The sequence below is a fragment of the Halictus rubicundus genome, chromosome 6 (genome assembly GCF_050948215.1).
Source record: "Halictus rubicundus isolate RS-2024b chromosome 6, iyHalRubi1_principal, whole genome shotgun sequence".
NCBI lineage: Eukaryota > Metazoa > Arthropoda > Insecta > Hymenoptera > Halictidae > Halictus > Halictus rubicundus.
The window spans coordinates 6,219,763-6,237,875 of NC_135154.1; the positions used below are offsets into that span (position 1 = coordinate 6,219,763).

At 38.4% G+C, this 18,113-nt stretch overlaps 1 protein-coding gene across 5 annotated transcripts in view; it reads left to right on the forward strand.

Moving 5' to 3' along the window:
* LOC143355104 (rap1 GTPase-activating protein 1) overlaps nucleotides 1–18,113 on the forward strand; it is a 203,107-nt gene that overhangs the window by 178,530 nt on the left and 6,464 nt on the right. For all 5 annotated transcript variants that reach the window (XM_076789616.1, XM_076789617.1, XM_076789619.1 and 2 more), the window contains 3 exons: nucleotides 9,276–9,584; nucleotides 14,976–15,158; nucleotides 17,709–17,947. In XM_076789616.1, the coding sequence (XP_076645731.1) occupies nucleotides 9,276–9,584; nucleotides 14,976–15,158; nucleotides 17,709–17,947 (731 nt within the window). The remainder of the gene's footprint in view (nucleotides 1–9,275; nucleotides 9,585–14,975; nucleotides 15,159–17,708; nucleotides 17,948–18,113) is intronic.

The following is an 18,113-nucleotide window of genomic DNA, read 5'->3' on the forward strand; positions in this document are numbered from 1 at the left end:
CAGAAATAACATTTTTGCCAAAATCCAATTGATCGAAATATTACCCATTTTTCGTTGTAAATAGTAGTGTGTATAAATAAAACTAATAACGATATGAAAAGTAGATTTTTCCCAGTTTCGACTAGAAAACTTCAAAAAGTGTAAAAATAAAAATTGGTCAATTTTGAGAGATGGGGGTCCCACTGAAAATCTGTCTCCTTTTTTAACAAATTTTGACAAGTCGAACACAACCAAGTGTTCGTTAACACGTTAACTGCCACGTCAGTCACATATGACTGACAGTGATTTTTGACTGGGTCTCAAAATTAATTTTTATTATAAGATATCCAGATAAACCGAATTTCGTTGGAGTCTTTCGAACTCGAAATGGTTCAGACAGCATCCCCTATAATACATTTTAAATTTCTAGTTTTGGTTTCATTAATAAAATTACTCGGATTTTGTAAGAATCTCTGGGGTTGACATTTGCCACTTAACGTGTTAATTTGTCCAATAAATGCAAGAAATTCGCGGTCTGGTTATCATTTTGTCCCGGAGCATGGTCGTTCGCTCCAAAATTACTTGAAGGTTCACTGTTCATCGGAATGCGTAGACTCGCGCGTGCAAGCACGTAGACACAGAACTTTCTCGTTCCGTCCGAACGGATTTCAAGAATGAATGGGATTTTAACAAGACTACAGTGCCGCGACGGGGCTTTCGAAGGATCGGAAAACTGAATTTAGCGAACGAAGAATCATTACAGGAGGAATTCGATTAGCCTCGAGAGTCACGATTACTCGCAATTGCAGATCGCATCGCGAAACACGTTTTCGCGATGCTTCGTTGTTTCTGAACAAAATACAATCAGAAAAATTTGCGTCGCGTTTAACACGTTCAATGCCACGTCACCCACATGTGGGTGACGGAATTATTTGTGCAGGTTTTAAAATGAATTTTTACGTTGATATATTCGTTGTACAAAGTTGGAGGATTACTCAGTATCATACATTTAATTTTTTGCAATTTTTATTTCATTAAATAACTTACTTCGATTTTATGGAATTTTTGGGATTTCTGGTTTGGCGTTCAAAGTGTCAAATGGCACTCCTGACATTTCGTGCACTGTCGCGGAACAGTATAATTGGCGCGATGAGGTATTTTTAAGCAGAAGTTTGATAAAATAGAAAAAGATAATGTGTGCCTGCTCGACTTTTTTCCAGCTACGCAGCTAGTTAAAAAGGCTCATTTGCGTCAAACAAGTTTCTCTAATGGTACAACTTTCGATAGAGGTGCGGTCACATGTTTAAAACTCGGACTCACGTGGCAAAAAAAAAAAAAAGAATCGTGTTGTCAACCGGAGTCAGTAATTAGCGACACACGGCTGCACGTGAATAAATAATTTTTTTATCGCTGTGTACATAGAAATTGGAGCGTGCAAAAAAATGTGTTTCCCAGTTATACAACGCATTCAGTAGGCTCGATGTTTTCCATAATTTGCGCGCACTAAATTCCCTTGGATGAGAGAAAAACAATAAATTAGGTCGAAAGCGAAATATTTATAGATATAATTTGCGCCAATTTTCGGTTATTTGGTTATGCACTTAAACGACACAATTTTCTTCGATTCATCTTTTTATTCTAATGCCGAGCATAATATACAAAGATATTAGTCGTCAGAATTCCAAGACGGAAGTTCAAGTTAACATTACTAAATAAATATAAATAGGAATGATACGGAACGTGACGTCACGTTTGTCACGAAGTGTACTTTTCGGATAAGGTTTTAATCTTATTTGAGACCCCATTTGTTTTGGGATCTCGATGATCAGGTGGATCTTTGTTTGTTCGACCTGTACCGGGCGTACGAATCGATATTCTACCTGCAAATACAAATCTGACCGGCTCCGTAGCGCTGCTGAATGCAAACTGCGGGATGAAGCAAGAAGACGCAGTCGAGTTAAAAGTAATGCGGACGTAGCCGCTCGGATTACGTTTCAAAATCATCGTCGACAACAGACAGGCCCGGAGCTTCCTATAGCAGTTTCCCGATACGTTCCCGAGGAACTCGGATTTTTCCCTCTGCCCTTCGTCCACTAATTTAAGTGTCTCTAAATTCGTGTAGAGCCGGGAACACTCGGGGGAAAAAAACTGTGCTGCGGTCGGAAACGAGAAGAAAGAGAGAACGAGGATGTTTCGGTACGTCGTCGTGGTCGTCTTCTTCTTCGTCGTCGTCCTCCAGTCGTACTCTATCCTCCGCTGCCAAATATAAACTCGAAAGCCAAAGCTTTGGAGAAGAAGGGAACGCTAGCAGCCAGGAAAATCATCGTGGAAGAAAAAGTCGAGGACCGGCTGAAGCTCCATCGTGGCTTCTCGTTTCACTATCTTTAGATCGCTCGACGGTTCGGTATCCCTTGATTTCGATGAGGAATTTCGTCCCCTTGAATAATCGCGACCAAATTCACCGCAAGACATGCCCGACGGAATTCGCGGGCAACAGAGAATGCTAAACTCACGCGGGAAATAAAGTTGTACTGACTCGGTACGAATGAAAATAAAAATTTTAATATTTTCTGTCTTTAACTCTAGGTTTGCGTCAAAATGACGGGTTCCAATATTTTCAATTTACGATTATTGAGATTGCGAAGATCCATCTACGTGGAATCACTGAACAAACTTATTTCCTTGTGTATATATTATTTAAAAAATGGCTGAAAACTTGGATAGACACATACTTCTTATTTTCTTGTAAAATACTTTTGAAGCTCCGTAAACCCAGTGTTGATTGCGGAAAGTAGAACAAATTTCATGTCTGCACGATTTTATTCCATCTGAAAAGGCGTGTCGAACTTTGGCTCGATGGGTTCAGCAGTTATCTCAGTTTCGAATTATTTTTTGAGATTGTGGAAATCGATCGGTACGTCGGCAGCAGAATATTTCAACACTGCGAGACACTCCGAGGCATATGTCAACGTCTCGATTGGCTAAACAACGAGCACGAGAAAAATAAATACAAGACCGAACGTGATCGAAATAGAAACGAAAGATTTTGGTCGACACAGAAGCTCGGGTTAGGCCGTGAAATTCGGAGCGGCGAAAATTAAATCATCCCTCCGCGAAATATTCCGGACCTGTAAAGGACAGTATCGAAACGAAATAACCAAATTGCCTGTTCGATATCGCCGGTGCAACGATATTCACGAGCAGTCGTTTGTATTATAGCACCACCTGCCGCAACACCATGTGTTCCTATTATTCGCGTTCAACGCCCTTTATAGCGAGTGTCGCGTCATTTCCATTACCTTCACAGCCTTATTGACTTACCTCAACGAGCTAAAGGTCCAAATGGATTCTAAAAGTAGGCAACAATATCGCGCTGAAGATTGCAGTTCATTTAATTACGTCCTAAGGGTACTTTGAAATACTCCGTTCACTGTGCCGTCAAAGATGGGCAATATCTGGCGAAATAAATATTTCAAATACTGTGTTTTAGATTTGATTATTTTTCGCGATATTAAGTCGCAGAAAACATTCTCTTTTGTTTTGTTGAAAATTTACCGTAGAATGTATAAGTGGCCAAAAATGCGTAGATGTACGTGCACACCCCTCGAATACTTCAAAAAGATATCGATCCCCCCTTTAAACTCAAAAGCGATCAAGGATTTTTGCAATTTAAATCGCTTTAATTAGCAATTAAAATTAGATGCAGGGTACATATTTTATTTGCTCCAATTCCCACCTGTTTTCTACTTTGTCGCACGTGTAATATTGTAGCAACGGGCGTGCAACGAAATTAGAATGAAGCGAATGAAGTTTGATAAAGCATTGCTTTATAAAAATAAGAAGAATGTGTCTATCCAAGTTTTCAGCCATTTTTTAAATAATATATACCTAAGGAAATAAGTTTGTTGAGTAATTCCACGTAGATGGATCTTCGCAATCTCAATAATCGTAAATTAAAAATATGAGAACCCGTCATTTTGACGGGTCCCGTGAACCTAGTGTTAATGAAATGAATGTTCCCGAACGTCCCGTGTGTATGTTAACAAAAATTAGGTGCTCTATTTTCGTCTCGAGTTATTTTGAAAGTTCTGTACTGTTTCGAAATGTATTTTCGCTAATACTTTCATTTTAATCTATAATCGAAATCCCAAATTACTAACCTAATAAATTGAATTTTTAAATTGAACAGAGCGCTTGTTTTCCTCAATTTTTGTAATGAAATCAGTTAGATAAGTGTAAATAATATTTGACAAGTTTTTCTTACGCAGAAACTACGCATTGCAAAACTGAAATTAATTTTGAAAAAAACGAAAAAGATGTGAAGATGCAGCTCGGTAGAAGTATCTTGCAACGCATTCTCGTTTACATTTTTAAAAATAGCTATGACGCAATTGTCATGCGACTTTCGCGTTAGATGCTGCATTTACTCGAGCTATTTTATCCGAACCGTCGTAGCGTCTAACATTTTCCTAATGTTTGAAATACTTCTCGAAATTTGGGATACTGTATGCACAACCGGACGCGCACTGCATGCATTGCTATGCTAGTCTAAAATTTTTCGCATAAAGTAGGGTCGCACGTGTACGACCTAGTATGAAGAACTAGAAACACGTGTTTCTCGGGGGCGAGGGTGGGAGTAGCAAATGCAGAGGCAGGCTACAAAGTGGAAATTAAATATTGATCAATCGAATTCGTATTCTACTTCGATGCAGAAACTTCTGAAACTTCTGAAGTTTCTGACGCCCACATTTTTCCCTGTGAAGAAGATATTTCATGAATACCGTAATTGTGTCGATAATAACAACAGTTCGATAATACTTCTGCACGACAGTTGATAAGTAAACTAGTGATAGTTCAACTGGATGACTACCGTCTATCTATCCGGAGTGCGTTCAAACATTATGAACCAATACAAGTACGTGCACGTTCTTCATCCGGACCGTATTCCAGTTTGAATTTATTTTCCCACGGGAACTGTTTAGGCTCGCTTCCGACAGCCAGACCTGGTTATGGTTCCTCTTTAAAAGCTATTTTATACCGATCGTAATGCTCATTTATCACGCGCTATTAAAATCGTCGAAAAATATATTGCTACTTTTATTGTCGCTAACAGTGACAGTGCCGAACAGTTCAATTAATAAAACGACCCCAAAAAAGTAGGTAAATAGTTAGTTAAATGTTGATAATTCGCCGTGTAAAGTACACGGAATTGGTGTCGAGTGACGTTTATGGTAGCGATCGCTTCGTTTCCTTTTCCAATTTACGATGCTATTCAATCGTTCTGGTTTCATGAGCACGATGAACAGCCAAAGACATCTCGATTTCCTGCGACTCGACCACTTCTTTGTCGATACTTCCTTTCAAGTCGATCGATAGTTACACGGTAACGCGGCGACGCGACTGAAATTTTATACGGGAGCAATTTTTATTTTCGCGACGCGACCGTTCGAACGCGATCGAACGAAACACGAATGGCAAATGGATCTCCCGTGCTCATTACGTCTTCACGGTGGTTATGTGCTCGATTCGTTTATTGCACTTGAACGATCACGTTCGATTTCGCGGAAATTTCGTTTCTCTTCCCAATAGATTAATTAGATATTGAAATATCGATGGGTTTCGTATTTTAGATAGCATCGCAGCTTAATTGGACTATTCCGTCAATTCCCCTGATCTGGATGTGTACAGTTTTCTAAAAAAAAAGTAATTTTCAAATCTGACTATTTACATTCAGTATCAGAAACGAAATATGTACGTCCCGATAAAGCCAAATAGTTCTTAATTGTGCCGTTCATTGCACAAATCGATTAACTCCATAAAACAAAAAGTTGAGAAATGCGTTGAAATAATGTACATTGTTTTTTAAAATTCCCTTTATAATATAAATTCAAATAAATATTGTAGAATGCATAAATACAGATGTAGCTTTCATCTAATGGTATATAAACTTAATAAGAAAGAATAGCCAACAAATAATCGTCAGTAATGTTACAATTTTTATGTGACTGGTGGAGTTAATTGATTTGGCAAGTGAAAAAAGTAATAAAGTTAAATTCAGTGTTTAAATTTTTATGTTTTTTATTACAGAGAAAGTTAATTATTATATATTTTTATTACAGATTTTCCATAAAAATGAATATTAACAGTTCTGTTATAATATATTATTTGTGATTAATTCATCAGCAATATACATAATGTCTTCTTCATCAGCTGCATGTGAGGACTCGTCATTTCGACTTTTTGTCAAGTTTTTATAGTAATCATGTTTAACAGGAGGAATGAATTTTAGCAGGTCCATCATGTCTCTCCTTTTTTCCCTTGTCACAGTTCTACTTTTAGGATATAATAAAGACTGATCTACGTTTTTCAAACTTTGTGGTCTACCTGCTATAGATTTCGTTATATTAATGGCATTAAATTTTGAATCTTCATTATAGTCATATTTGAATTGTATGAGATGGGGTTTGGACCTTCCCAACTATTCAGCGCTTGCTAGTGCATTTGAGTTGCATTATAGCAACGATTTACATTAGAGTACGGAGTTGATCAAAATGGCCTCTGAAATAAATTATTTATTATTCAATGGCCAAAAAAATTTTGTCGTTTAATGGTGTTAATCTTTATTATTCAGGAAAGTTATGATTATACCAAGTGCTTTGACACTTAAATTAAAGATTTTTCAAAAAGTGGAGTTAATCGATTTGTGCAGTGAACGGCTCAATTGATAGTTTTTCCTGGGCAATAGTGAAAAAGAAAACTGCTGCTATAATTTCGCTTGAGATGTTTGTTTACAGCTATTAAAAACGCGAAAGGAAGAATTCGCAATAGAAACGTGGTTACGAGTAGGAGCGTTTAGCTTAGATAACTGTTCTCTGTTTTCCGGCTCTGGTTTTTATTACTCGTGGAGCCGAAAAGAATTTCAAGCTGCTTCAAAAGGAATGCGCGCGTAAGGAGGAAACGCAGAAAGCGAGAATATAAGGAGATTCGTGAACGCATTGCTGGCAACAGTGATATGTACCGTGCAAATTTATTAATGAGCATGCGTATTAAGTTGTGCGTGCGCCAAGCCGGGCCGCGGGTACTCTAATAATGGTAACATAATTATTCCGTTTCCGGTTGCAACAAAACCGACCAGTAAAATGTTTCACGAAGAGATCGCGCGGTACAGTTAAAGCGATTATGTGTGTATCATGAAAGTTCTCCATCAATGTCGATCGTGAGGGTGTATAATGATGCCTGCCACTAATAGCTGGAGGGCATGTGGCCGCAACGGCAAGAGTCATTGGAATTATGTATGAGTACCGAACCTGCGTGTACGTGTCTATGTGCGCGTGTGTATGCGCAACGTACGGGAACCAACGAAATAATACGATAATGAATCTGTCCGATATTCGGTATCGAATTACTTACCATTATTTCGTCAAGCAAGTTTGCAATTTAATGGAACTCACACTCCATATCGAATTCTCACCGGAAACGTGCGAACTACGTCGCGCCTGTATTCTGTAGAAAATTTTTAGCAAATTTTTACTAAGCTAAGTAATGTTAAGTAATTTGAAGGCACAGTTTTTGGAGAAATTTTTTTACAAGAAGATTATCAGTGTCGCCAGACGAGGGGAGGGAGCACGAATCGAGGGGAACAAGTTACCCCCTCTCTGCCAGTACCGGAGTATGCGCGACAGAAACCGGGTCACGTGACCGGGCCGCGGTGGAAGGGGAAATTAGAGTGGGGCACAAGTCCTGATCTGGCGACACTGGAGATTATGCGACAAATAGGAAATTGTTAGCGGCGAGGAAAGATCAGTTGAAACAGGTAATTTTTCTGTGAAGGGATTCATATATGAATTAATTTATCGTATTAGTTTGTCGATTAATTTGGCTGACGGCAGGAAACGAACAAAATTGAAAGGTATGACTCAAGGACAAAAAGTTGCTGTTTTGGTGCTTATAGTTAGTAGCCAAAAAATATTTGTACACTAGTCGTGGAAATTGAAATAATTGTTAAACTTTGTATTAAAATTAAGAAGAAAGAAAAGAGTGAGTCCTTTGCGAATTTTCGTAGTGGGTGGTAGACGTTCTGCTTTATTGATTAGTTCTCCTTCGTCGATGCCCGAGGCCATGTTAAACCAGCTTTCCGAAAACTGTGTTTGATTTCACAGCTTTTCGCAACTTGTATAAAATTCAATTTTATTTTAATTTGACTTTTGCATTTTAACTTATTCTCGAGAAATTTACTTATTTGAGATTCTCGAATGCAAATTAGTGTAACGTGTAAACGAACGTGATAGTTTATTTTTAAAATCTTGGTGACGCAATAATAATAAAGTTTAATATCGTGTAAAAAGGAAGGAAAAGTGTGACAAAAACTCAAACGTCATAAAATGTATTAGTTATTTAAATTAGCTTACCGAATGTTTCAGTTGACAAAAAACTATTAATGAAACGATTTGATATTAATAAAATGCCTATTAGAGTCACGTGGAATTCCCCAGATCCTCAAATGATAGCATAAGCAATCAGCTGAAAGACAAGTTTGTACGGGACAGTGTGTATACAGTGCAAGATAATTATTTATATTTACTGCGTTTAATAAATATTTTTATGTGAAGTATTTTAATAGTGTAGACGCTAAGTAATGAAAAAGTAGAGCGCATAGTATTCTTTAAACCGTACAACCAACTGATAATTATTTCATAAGATCGCATTACTTTTAGATCGGAGCGATCAGCGCAGATTGAATGATTTCGAGGCGGAACGAATGAGTATAACCGTGCATAATCCAAAGAATGATTACCTTACTTTATTTCCGCTTTAACAAGAGTAAATTAAAAATGATTTCCTCTAAATTTATGGACTACGAAATCAATGAATGGCTTGTTGGCAAACATACACCTATAAACTTCCTCTGGAGAAGTGTGTACTCCCATACGTGCTACAGTGATAGTTTTTTACGCGTAGAGGACATACGAAGGTCGACTACGCTTTCAAATTAGGATGATATACTTTTCTATGCACTATCTAATAGGGAATTTTATGACGCGTGACCTACGACTGAAGGTCATTCAAGATCGTCGAAGGTCGACTGCGATAAAAAATATAATAATGACATAATATAAATAAATAAATATTTAAAAATGAGGTAGACAAAGGCCTCCGGTAGATAAGGCAATTGAATCTTGCAATATCTCTTTCGACCATGAGCGAATCTTAATGGATTCCTAATGGATGAATAAGGAATAAAAATGATAAATAAGCAAAACGAGGGCGCAATTAAGTATGGTTTATTGTGGTTACAGACCCCGCGGGAGGATCGAGCAGCATCGAGTCCTGGTAGTCAGAATAATCACACGCCCACACCGTCCCCGTCACCGGTGGGGGATGCACCCGTTGGCAGGGCACTCATGGAGGCTGCGCTTCAGCAAGCCTCTTCGGGGTCTCAGCCACCTCTGGCGGTGACACCTCCTGGATACTGGATCGACGGTACCGATCATCGGCACTCCCTGGACTCAGCTGGCCGGGCGTTACTTCCGGCGCAACCTGCCTGGCAACCCAGGATAGACCAAGACGACACGGCCAAGTGCTATAGGCGATTCTTCGTCGGCAGGGTACGTAATCTATTGTACAATCTACCCCAAATTTCGCTGAAGCTGCAAAACCCACTGCTATTTGCCAACCCTCCGATCTCGACGATCTTTAGATAGAGTACCTACCGTTTGCGACCCCAGCTTCGGCGTTCACTTAATTTTCCGAGATACACATTTTTCTACTGTCTTCTGACGCGTACCAATGAATCTGAAAATTCGTGATAGCAAGATAAAAAGAAATTTTAATGAGCTACTCTGTCTCGAAGCTTCGCGTCTTAGGGATTGGCATTGATTAGTTTTCACGAACCACGGTCTATGTAATTTCATTAATTACCTTCTGGTGCAGCAGGTAATTATCTTGCAGCGCATTGTGCCTGGAATCGTAATTAATACTTCATTCATGCTAGAGTTAAGGTGAAAAAGAAATTTCAGTCGGTTTTCGTTCGAACTTTACTAATTTATGAATGGGAATACACTACTTGGTAAATACAAGTTCTGAGAGATTTTTCTCAAACACTTATCTGTCTTAAAGATGATGTCGTTTAATCAGTTTTTAATATTCTATCGATTCAAGATACAGTTATTGCATTTAGAGAAATCAGGGTGTCCTCGGAATCTCCGAAACGCCTTCACCAATATCAACAATGTTTCCCTGCAATATTTTCCCTTCTATACCATGCAAATTTTGTATAAATAATTTTTTTAAATCGTGACAAATAACGGAAATACTCGAGATGGTCATAGCTATTGGTCCACCTGGTAGAACCACCTGCACCTAGTGTTCCTTCTCGAGAAATTTAAATCTAGGAAAATTCTAATGAATCTCATTTATTTTATCACTGCAAAAAGATTCAAGACAGATACGTATAAAATGGCAAAACAAATTCTAAGCAGACTTTTTGGAAAATATAACAATGATTCTTATGAAAATAGTGCAAAACTTTCAGATTCTCAGAATGAGGAACTATCACTGGAAAAACAGTTAGAATTAGTGTCAAGAGTTTAGCGGCAGAAGAAAATAAATTCCGGACTCTAACAAAGGAATTCCAAATTTTTGAGTCCACTGGAAAAAGGACACCCAATCTTCAGCAACTTTTGGATGTTCTGTATACGATAAAGCCAGCATCCACACAAAATGAAAGAAATTTTTCTACGGCTACAGATTTTGTTAAAAAAAAAAAAAGAAGTAGATTGTCTGATTCTACATTAGACGCATTACGCTTCTGAAGAAGTCATTTCAAAACAAAAGCGTAATGTTTCGCTTTATAAAAGTTTGGTAAAAGTTTCCCAATATTTTTTTATTGTATGAAAAATTCTCGAGAATTCTCGAGAAATACAGTCTTGTTTCTCATTCCTCGAGCAATGAAAAATGTTGAGAAATCAGGAACACTACCTGCACCTATTCATTTTCGCCATAAACGCCTAAAATCCGCGTTCCAGTTGCGAGGCATATAGCTTCGCAAAGAGACGATTTTAAAGGATACAGAAGACAAAGAGAAACGATTGTGCTGATGTTGAAGAGGCATGGGATCTCGGCGAGCAAGCGAGCGCTCTTGATAGAGCTGAGGTTACTTTGCAGTCACCCTGTGGATAGAGCACGGTAGTGAGTACGAGCGAGTGGATGTACATATAGAATGGCGACTGCATACAGAAAAAGGAGGATGGGGTTAGATAGAAGGAGAAGGAGATGGGGAGAAGCGTAGGGAAAGGAAAAGAGCACTTCGGGCGTGGGAGTGGGAACGTTCTCATAGTCCACGTCTACAAGGAATGCCTATATAAACAGGGACTCTCCTCTCCTCTTCGACATCCCCGATTTTCAACCTGAGCCGCGCTAAGATACCTCCTCCGGTTTTCTTCCGGTTGCCCTCTTCCTCATCAGTCCCCGCTCCCACCTTCGCGTCATTTGTATGGATACTAACGCTCAACCTGCCCCGTTCACGGTCAGATTCTCTTTTGCGCCGTGCGATTTTATCTCCCTCTCTCTCTCGCTTCGCCTCGCCTAACATTTTCTTTCCTCGATTTTTTTCTACGGCTTCTATTCGAACTCCAACGGAATACCCAAAAAATACTGCACTTCGCGTGACACACGAGAACAAATACCGAACAGATCTCAGGATCCACGAAAAATTACGATTCCAGAAGAAAGATTTGTAAACGAAGAAGCGACTCTAAAATCATAAACATTACGACTGTCGCCCCCGGAAGGATCATTCAAACCAACAAAAAACAAACTTAAATATTTTCATGTTGGACAGAACGATGCATTATAATACCATTATGGAAGCAAGAAGGTGCCAAGTGCGCTTTCTCCAATTGAATTGGTGAGATCAGGCGCTGCGTAAGTCGGCACTTTCTATCTATTTTTCAGATCAAAGAAAAACAGTAGTTCTTATAAAATGGATAAATCGACTTTTTCCTACATATAAATACAATTCTCATGAATTCTCCTCGACCGTCCACATTTTATGTTGTATTCGTCTTGTATGCCTTCAATTTTGTAAATCAAGAGATTTTCAGAAATTCAAATAATGTTATAATTTTGGAAAAATGATTTGACTGTTCAATATATTATCTTAGATTTTGCAAATAATTTGTTTCGCTAACGCCGAAGCCTGTTGCGGATATAAATAATATAGTTCAATAAATAATAAAAAGCAACTAGGTTATGTTGCTTCTAACTTCGCCAACTCGATTATACATTTAAATACTTTCTACAAGAAGTTGCTGATCAGGAACTAATAGAACATCGGAGTATAGTCGTAAATACGTCAGCGATGCACGATAACGTCGACCGTTCGAGCGTGACTTCATCAAAGATTATACAAGAAGTAAAGGAAGTAAAAGAAGAAGATGCTGATTATACATCGGCGAACGTGGCTCGCATTGGTTTCGAATCGGAAATGATACAGCAAGAGAAAGACAAAAATTACAGCAGAGTTATGAAAGTTAATCAACTATTTTCGAATTAAAAACACTTTGGAAACATTTGTTCTCCAAATTATGATTCGTACAAGAAGAATATTTTCTTCTAAATACTTCAGTTTGATGTCGAGCAAATGATACTGCGGACGATTCGAGGAATAGGATTTTCTTCCTTCTCATTACGAACAGACTTGCTCGTCAACCGAGTCGTCCGGTAAAAGTATGCCAAGACAGAACAAGAAAAACTCGGTTCCATTAGAGTTTATGTCTTTTATTTGCCAGACCAAATGGTACGGTCTTCTTGAAACTTTCAACGGTATTTCACAAAAACGTACGATTGATGTACTGGAATAAAATGATCGTCCAGCACAATTTTATCGGCAAGCTAATAATTTCCTTACAGCGCTATTTAATTAATGAACACACGATTAAATAGAGGACTGTAAAAATGAAGGACCGTGCGTACCGAGTTTAAATAAACTTTGTAAAAAGTAGGGCCGGATCAATATCAATCATTAAAAATAGAAAGAAATTCGAGGAGATTCCTTTTGACGAATATGCCAAAATTTCAAAAGTGCAACGAATAAAATCAAGGAGTATTGCTTCGGAGTGGAGCCGAAAAGAATGCAGTTTCTGATCTTGATAATTTAATTATGAGGAAAGCATGTGCAAAACCTCATTTAAAAATTGTTTACAGGTTGCAAATTCTCTTTGGTGAGTAAACAAGTGTTGCTCCGCGTTTCAAAATGTTAACGAGGGGATGTTAATATTGTGAAAGCGGGCGTCAGCTTCTGTACAAGAAACGACGCTGCGAAACGTACGTTTTGCAAGTGTCACAGTGCTCTGTACAAATTGGAAAATAGAAATACGACCGAGTGACGTTTTCACTGGTGCGATACTGCATAGCGTTGCCGCTGTCCAACCTAAACTCCGTAGCTTAAGAACTTTTCCGTTACTTCCTTCGCTCTCTTTCGCTTTATGCGCCACGTTGCGAGAGCAATGGGTTCAAGAGTTGGTGTCTGGCGCGCATGAAAAAGAATTCGCCGTGAAATACCCCGCGCATCATGGCACACGTACTATCAACACTTGTCACACTCGTATTTTTACAAATGTGGAACTCCTCCAACGAGAACATAAAATTTCAAGCGATAACATTTTTCTCTTACGACACCAGGCAAATTTTGACCGTTCCACAGATACATACAAATTACCGCATAGATACGAGCGTCTAAAAATTCCCGATTCCTCGACGCCGCACAGTGGGCAATTTGGACGAAATCGGATTCAAAATCAAAGAACTTTCGATAGAAATGAGGTAGAGCGATGAAATTTTTTTTAAATTAAAGCTGCAACTTTGTAGAATACGGGAAAAATAGAGAGATCGTGGTACGAACGCTTTTTAACATCGAGAAAATTCGTTAAACGCGCACAAATTCAAGAAAATTTTAGTTTTTCCAATACCACGCGCGGAAAAATTTTTTTTATAACATGCTATACATCATTTCCCATAGTTTTTTTCACGCTGATTTCAATCCTGGTCTCAACATTTGTCTACGACCTCAGGATTGTGCAAAAAATAGATTTTTGTGACAAAAACTAATGAAGTCATTTTTTCGTTGAAATGATTGGATGGTAATAATCTCCCTATTTTTCCCATATTCTACAAAGTTTCAGCTTTCATTTAAAAAAAATTTCATCGCTCTACCTCATTCCTATAGAAAGTTCCTTGATTTTGAATCCGATTTTGTCCAAATTGCCCACTGTGCGCCGTTGCAACGTAAAATATTTTTTATTGTCGCAGATAAATCGTTTCTAATTTACGTGAAAACTGAGTAAGCGCGATTAAACAGATTAAAAGGATTTAACAAGATTTTGATTCAGTTTCTATCTCTCGCAACCGGTACAAAGAATTTAATATGAATTTTGACACGATATTCCTTTATAATAATACCATAATTGTACTGAAACTTAAAGAAAGAAATTGTAACGTTCCCTCGGATACACTTACCTCGGATAATCGCCTCACGTGGCGCGTAGAAATTACAGTTGTTCGAATGATAGCAGGACAAGATTGTTCCGCGTAATTACTATATTTTCATCGTTGATACGTCGTCGCGTAAATTTCCGAGCTCATTGTGTCCGCGTACGTGCGCTCGTCCTGCTCTTATTGCGGGTGTAAATAATGCGCGTGAAATGCAACGCTTTCGTGAGCCGTGGCTCTAGAAAACCGAGCCGGAGTTCTACGCGTTTACAAAGAAACGTAACAGAACGAGTTTAGGGATTATGTGTACAGGTGAAATCAAATTGGATTTTACGTATTAGAAAATTGTCGGACGTGTTATCGTTTTATTGCGGAGTGTCGACGTGGAAGGCTTGAGAAAATCGGCGGACGAACGGTAGTCGTCGCATTTCGTATGGATCGCGACTCGTTGACCGGCCTCGATCGTAAAAGGCCCAGCTTGATATCGAGTTTTCCCGTTCTTTTTGCAGGAGCACGTGAACCTGGTGGGAAGGGACGGAGAGAACGGGCCGGTCCTCGTCTCGGTGAAGGCCGAAACGGTTGCCGGACAGGAGCATTGGCGAGTATTGTTGCGACTGAGGGCAGGCTCGACCCACGAATTAGTACCAGCCGTGAACCTCGGCCCGAATCCGTCGCCTGCAAAAATGGTCAAGGTGAAGTGTCTTCCTCTATGTCCGACGGGACACCTGCAACCGCTTCTTTGTTCAATGCTTTCACCACCCTAGAATTTCACCATAGACAACCGTCCCGCAGAAAAGAAATTCCCACTAATTTTAACGATCCAACCGACTAACGTGACGCACCTTTTAACCCTTTGCACTCGGCGCTATTTTCACACTAAATTTTTCTTCTGGTAAACTGAAATTGATCCGATTTCCGCATATAATATTTAACCCTTAACACTCGAATGACGACTGTGAGGCGCCACTAAAAATTGCTGTATAATTATTCAAAATATTTTTTATATTTAAATTTGTTTGTATTTAATAAATTACTAAATACTTCAGTATTATACGAGTAAATTGCGCCATTTTCGTATGTATAACGTGAGAAAAAATATAGAAGGGAAATATCCTAGGTCGGAAGAAATGTTTCGATTTGGAGTTAAAGTAGCTTCGAGTGCAAAGGGTTAAATGTTTGGTAATCTATTGAGTACAAATTTTGTAATGTAACAGATATTTTGTAATATTTTTTGTAATTTCTTTGAAACAATGCCACAAGAATTTCTAGTGGCGCTTCAGAGCCACCACTCGAGCGCGAGGGGTTAACTTTCCTTCATCTTTCCGCAGAGACCACGCACGTGCTTCGTTTATTTTCTGTTAATAAAATAACGAAACATCAAACAGCAAAAATTATTTCAGCTTTCTTTCTCCTCGTCTAATCGTTTTAAGCAATGACTCATAATTGACATGTATCACAACATCTCGTTGCGAGAACTTGATTCGTATCGTTCTCCTAATTGCCCCTAATTTGAAGTCGTAAAATAGTTACTTGTCTCTTCCGACTTTTGTGTCTGTTACGCGCTTACAGTCGTTTATTAGAGCATAGTGAACTTGCGCGCCGCACACGAGAGAACGTTTAAAATAACTCGGTAATTAATTGCACTGACCGTATCGAAACACACTGCTATCAATTATATTTCTCTAATTGTCGTTTTCCCCAATGTTTTTAATTTTCCTTTACGAAGGTATATCGCGTGGGATATTCTATGCTAATCAATCTTTCATTTGTGAGACATTCCAGTTTTATTTTTATGATAAACATTTTGCTTTGGAAACTGTCAAAATAACATTTCCCAAAAAGAGTAGTCCTTCGTTATGTATAGCCTTGCTATGCGTACTCGAATAACTCATCGCTTGTTACAAGTGATACGACTCACTGACAGCTATGACACTGCCCATTTGCCATCGTTATTCAGAATAAGCAATTGTGCGCGCGAGTGCAGTGACATTTACAAATTAAATATTCAGTTGATCTAACGTTACACCGAACAAAAGGGAAGATTTTTTTCATTTTACTGTTGAATAAATTACTTGGTATAATATTAGGCAATGCATCAATATATTGAACATTTATGACATTTTATGCACGATGCCTCCTTAAAATCCGCGTACAATGGAAATTTGATGGTGATGTAGAAACGATCCGGTATTCATCTATCGGTTTATCCTAGATTCGAACGAATCACCTTTGAAAGCGCATTGTTCTTCCATCAGCTATATTACTTCCACTCCTATCATGCATACTTGGATCATGACTGCATTACACTATTTACATTTTCCTTTCTACCTCTGCTCCCTTTGTTTTCTGCTTATAATTCTCAAACATTTTAAACCTTTCTTTCTTTCTCTTTTATAACTTACCTCTCCTATTCTATTTGTATTCGTAGTAAATATATCAGTAAGTGTTCTAGTAAACATTTTTAAATTTTCTTTCTTTCATTTTTATAACTTACCCTTCCCATTCTATTTGTATTCGTAGTAAATATATCAGTAAGTGTTCTAGTAAACATTTTTAAATTTTCTTCCTTTCTTTTTTATAACCTACCTTTCCTATTCTATTTGTGTCCGTAGCAAATATATCAGTAAGTGTTCTAGTAAACATTTTTAAATTTTCTTCCTTTCTTTTTTATAACCTACCTTTCCTATTCTATTTGTGTCCGTAGCAAATATATCAGTAAGTGTTCTAGTAAACATTTTTAAATTTTCTTCCTTTCTTTTGTATAACCTACCTTTCCTATTCTATTTGTGTCCCCTAGTAAATATATCAGTAAGTGTCCCAGTAAAAATTTTTAAATTTTCTTCCTTTCTTTTTTATAATTTACCCTTCCTATTCAATTTGTATTCGTAGTAAATATATCAGTAAGTGTTCCAGTAAACATCTTGAGCCTCCCTTCTGACTAAATTTTACTTTTAGAAAAAAGTTCATTCTAATTCATTGTCGAGACTTTCTCCAAACTCTTTATGCCTACTTATACAGGGTGTAAAAAGAATCATTTATATGGTACACACAGGACGCACTGTACCGAGTAAATTGCCTTAGGAAAGCCTCGGTCCAGTTGTAAAGAAGCTACTCTGATTCAAAAGGCGTTAACCTCGGGGAATATTTGAGAAAGATCTTTTTTTCATCGCGTACGCAGTTTGAGCCCCGCATGCACTGATGCGATACGTTCGCAATACATGACTCAGATCCTTTTTTTACAGGCAATCAACGAATCCTTGAACGTGAGCACGCTGATGCCTGTTGTCTGTTCCGGTGCCGGTGCGCTGATAGCACGATACGATGAACACGCGCTCGTATCGAGGTTTAAATTCGGCGTTCTTCATCAACGCGCCGGCCAAGTGACGGAAGAACAACTATTCGGGAACAGGCAAATTACACCAGCTTTCCAGGAGTTTCTGGACTTGTTGGGTCAGAAGATCGACTTGAAGGATCACAAAGGGTAAGCGATCAAGTATGACGTTTGCGGTATTGTTTGGTTGGGTGACCTGCCCAATAAGCTGCACACCTGTTGAAATTAGTATTCGTTATTTCCTCCGTGCTGTTTCTAGAAGAAGGATGTGCCATTGTTAAGGGGCCGGTCTCCGTAGATTCGCGATAAGGTAGAG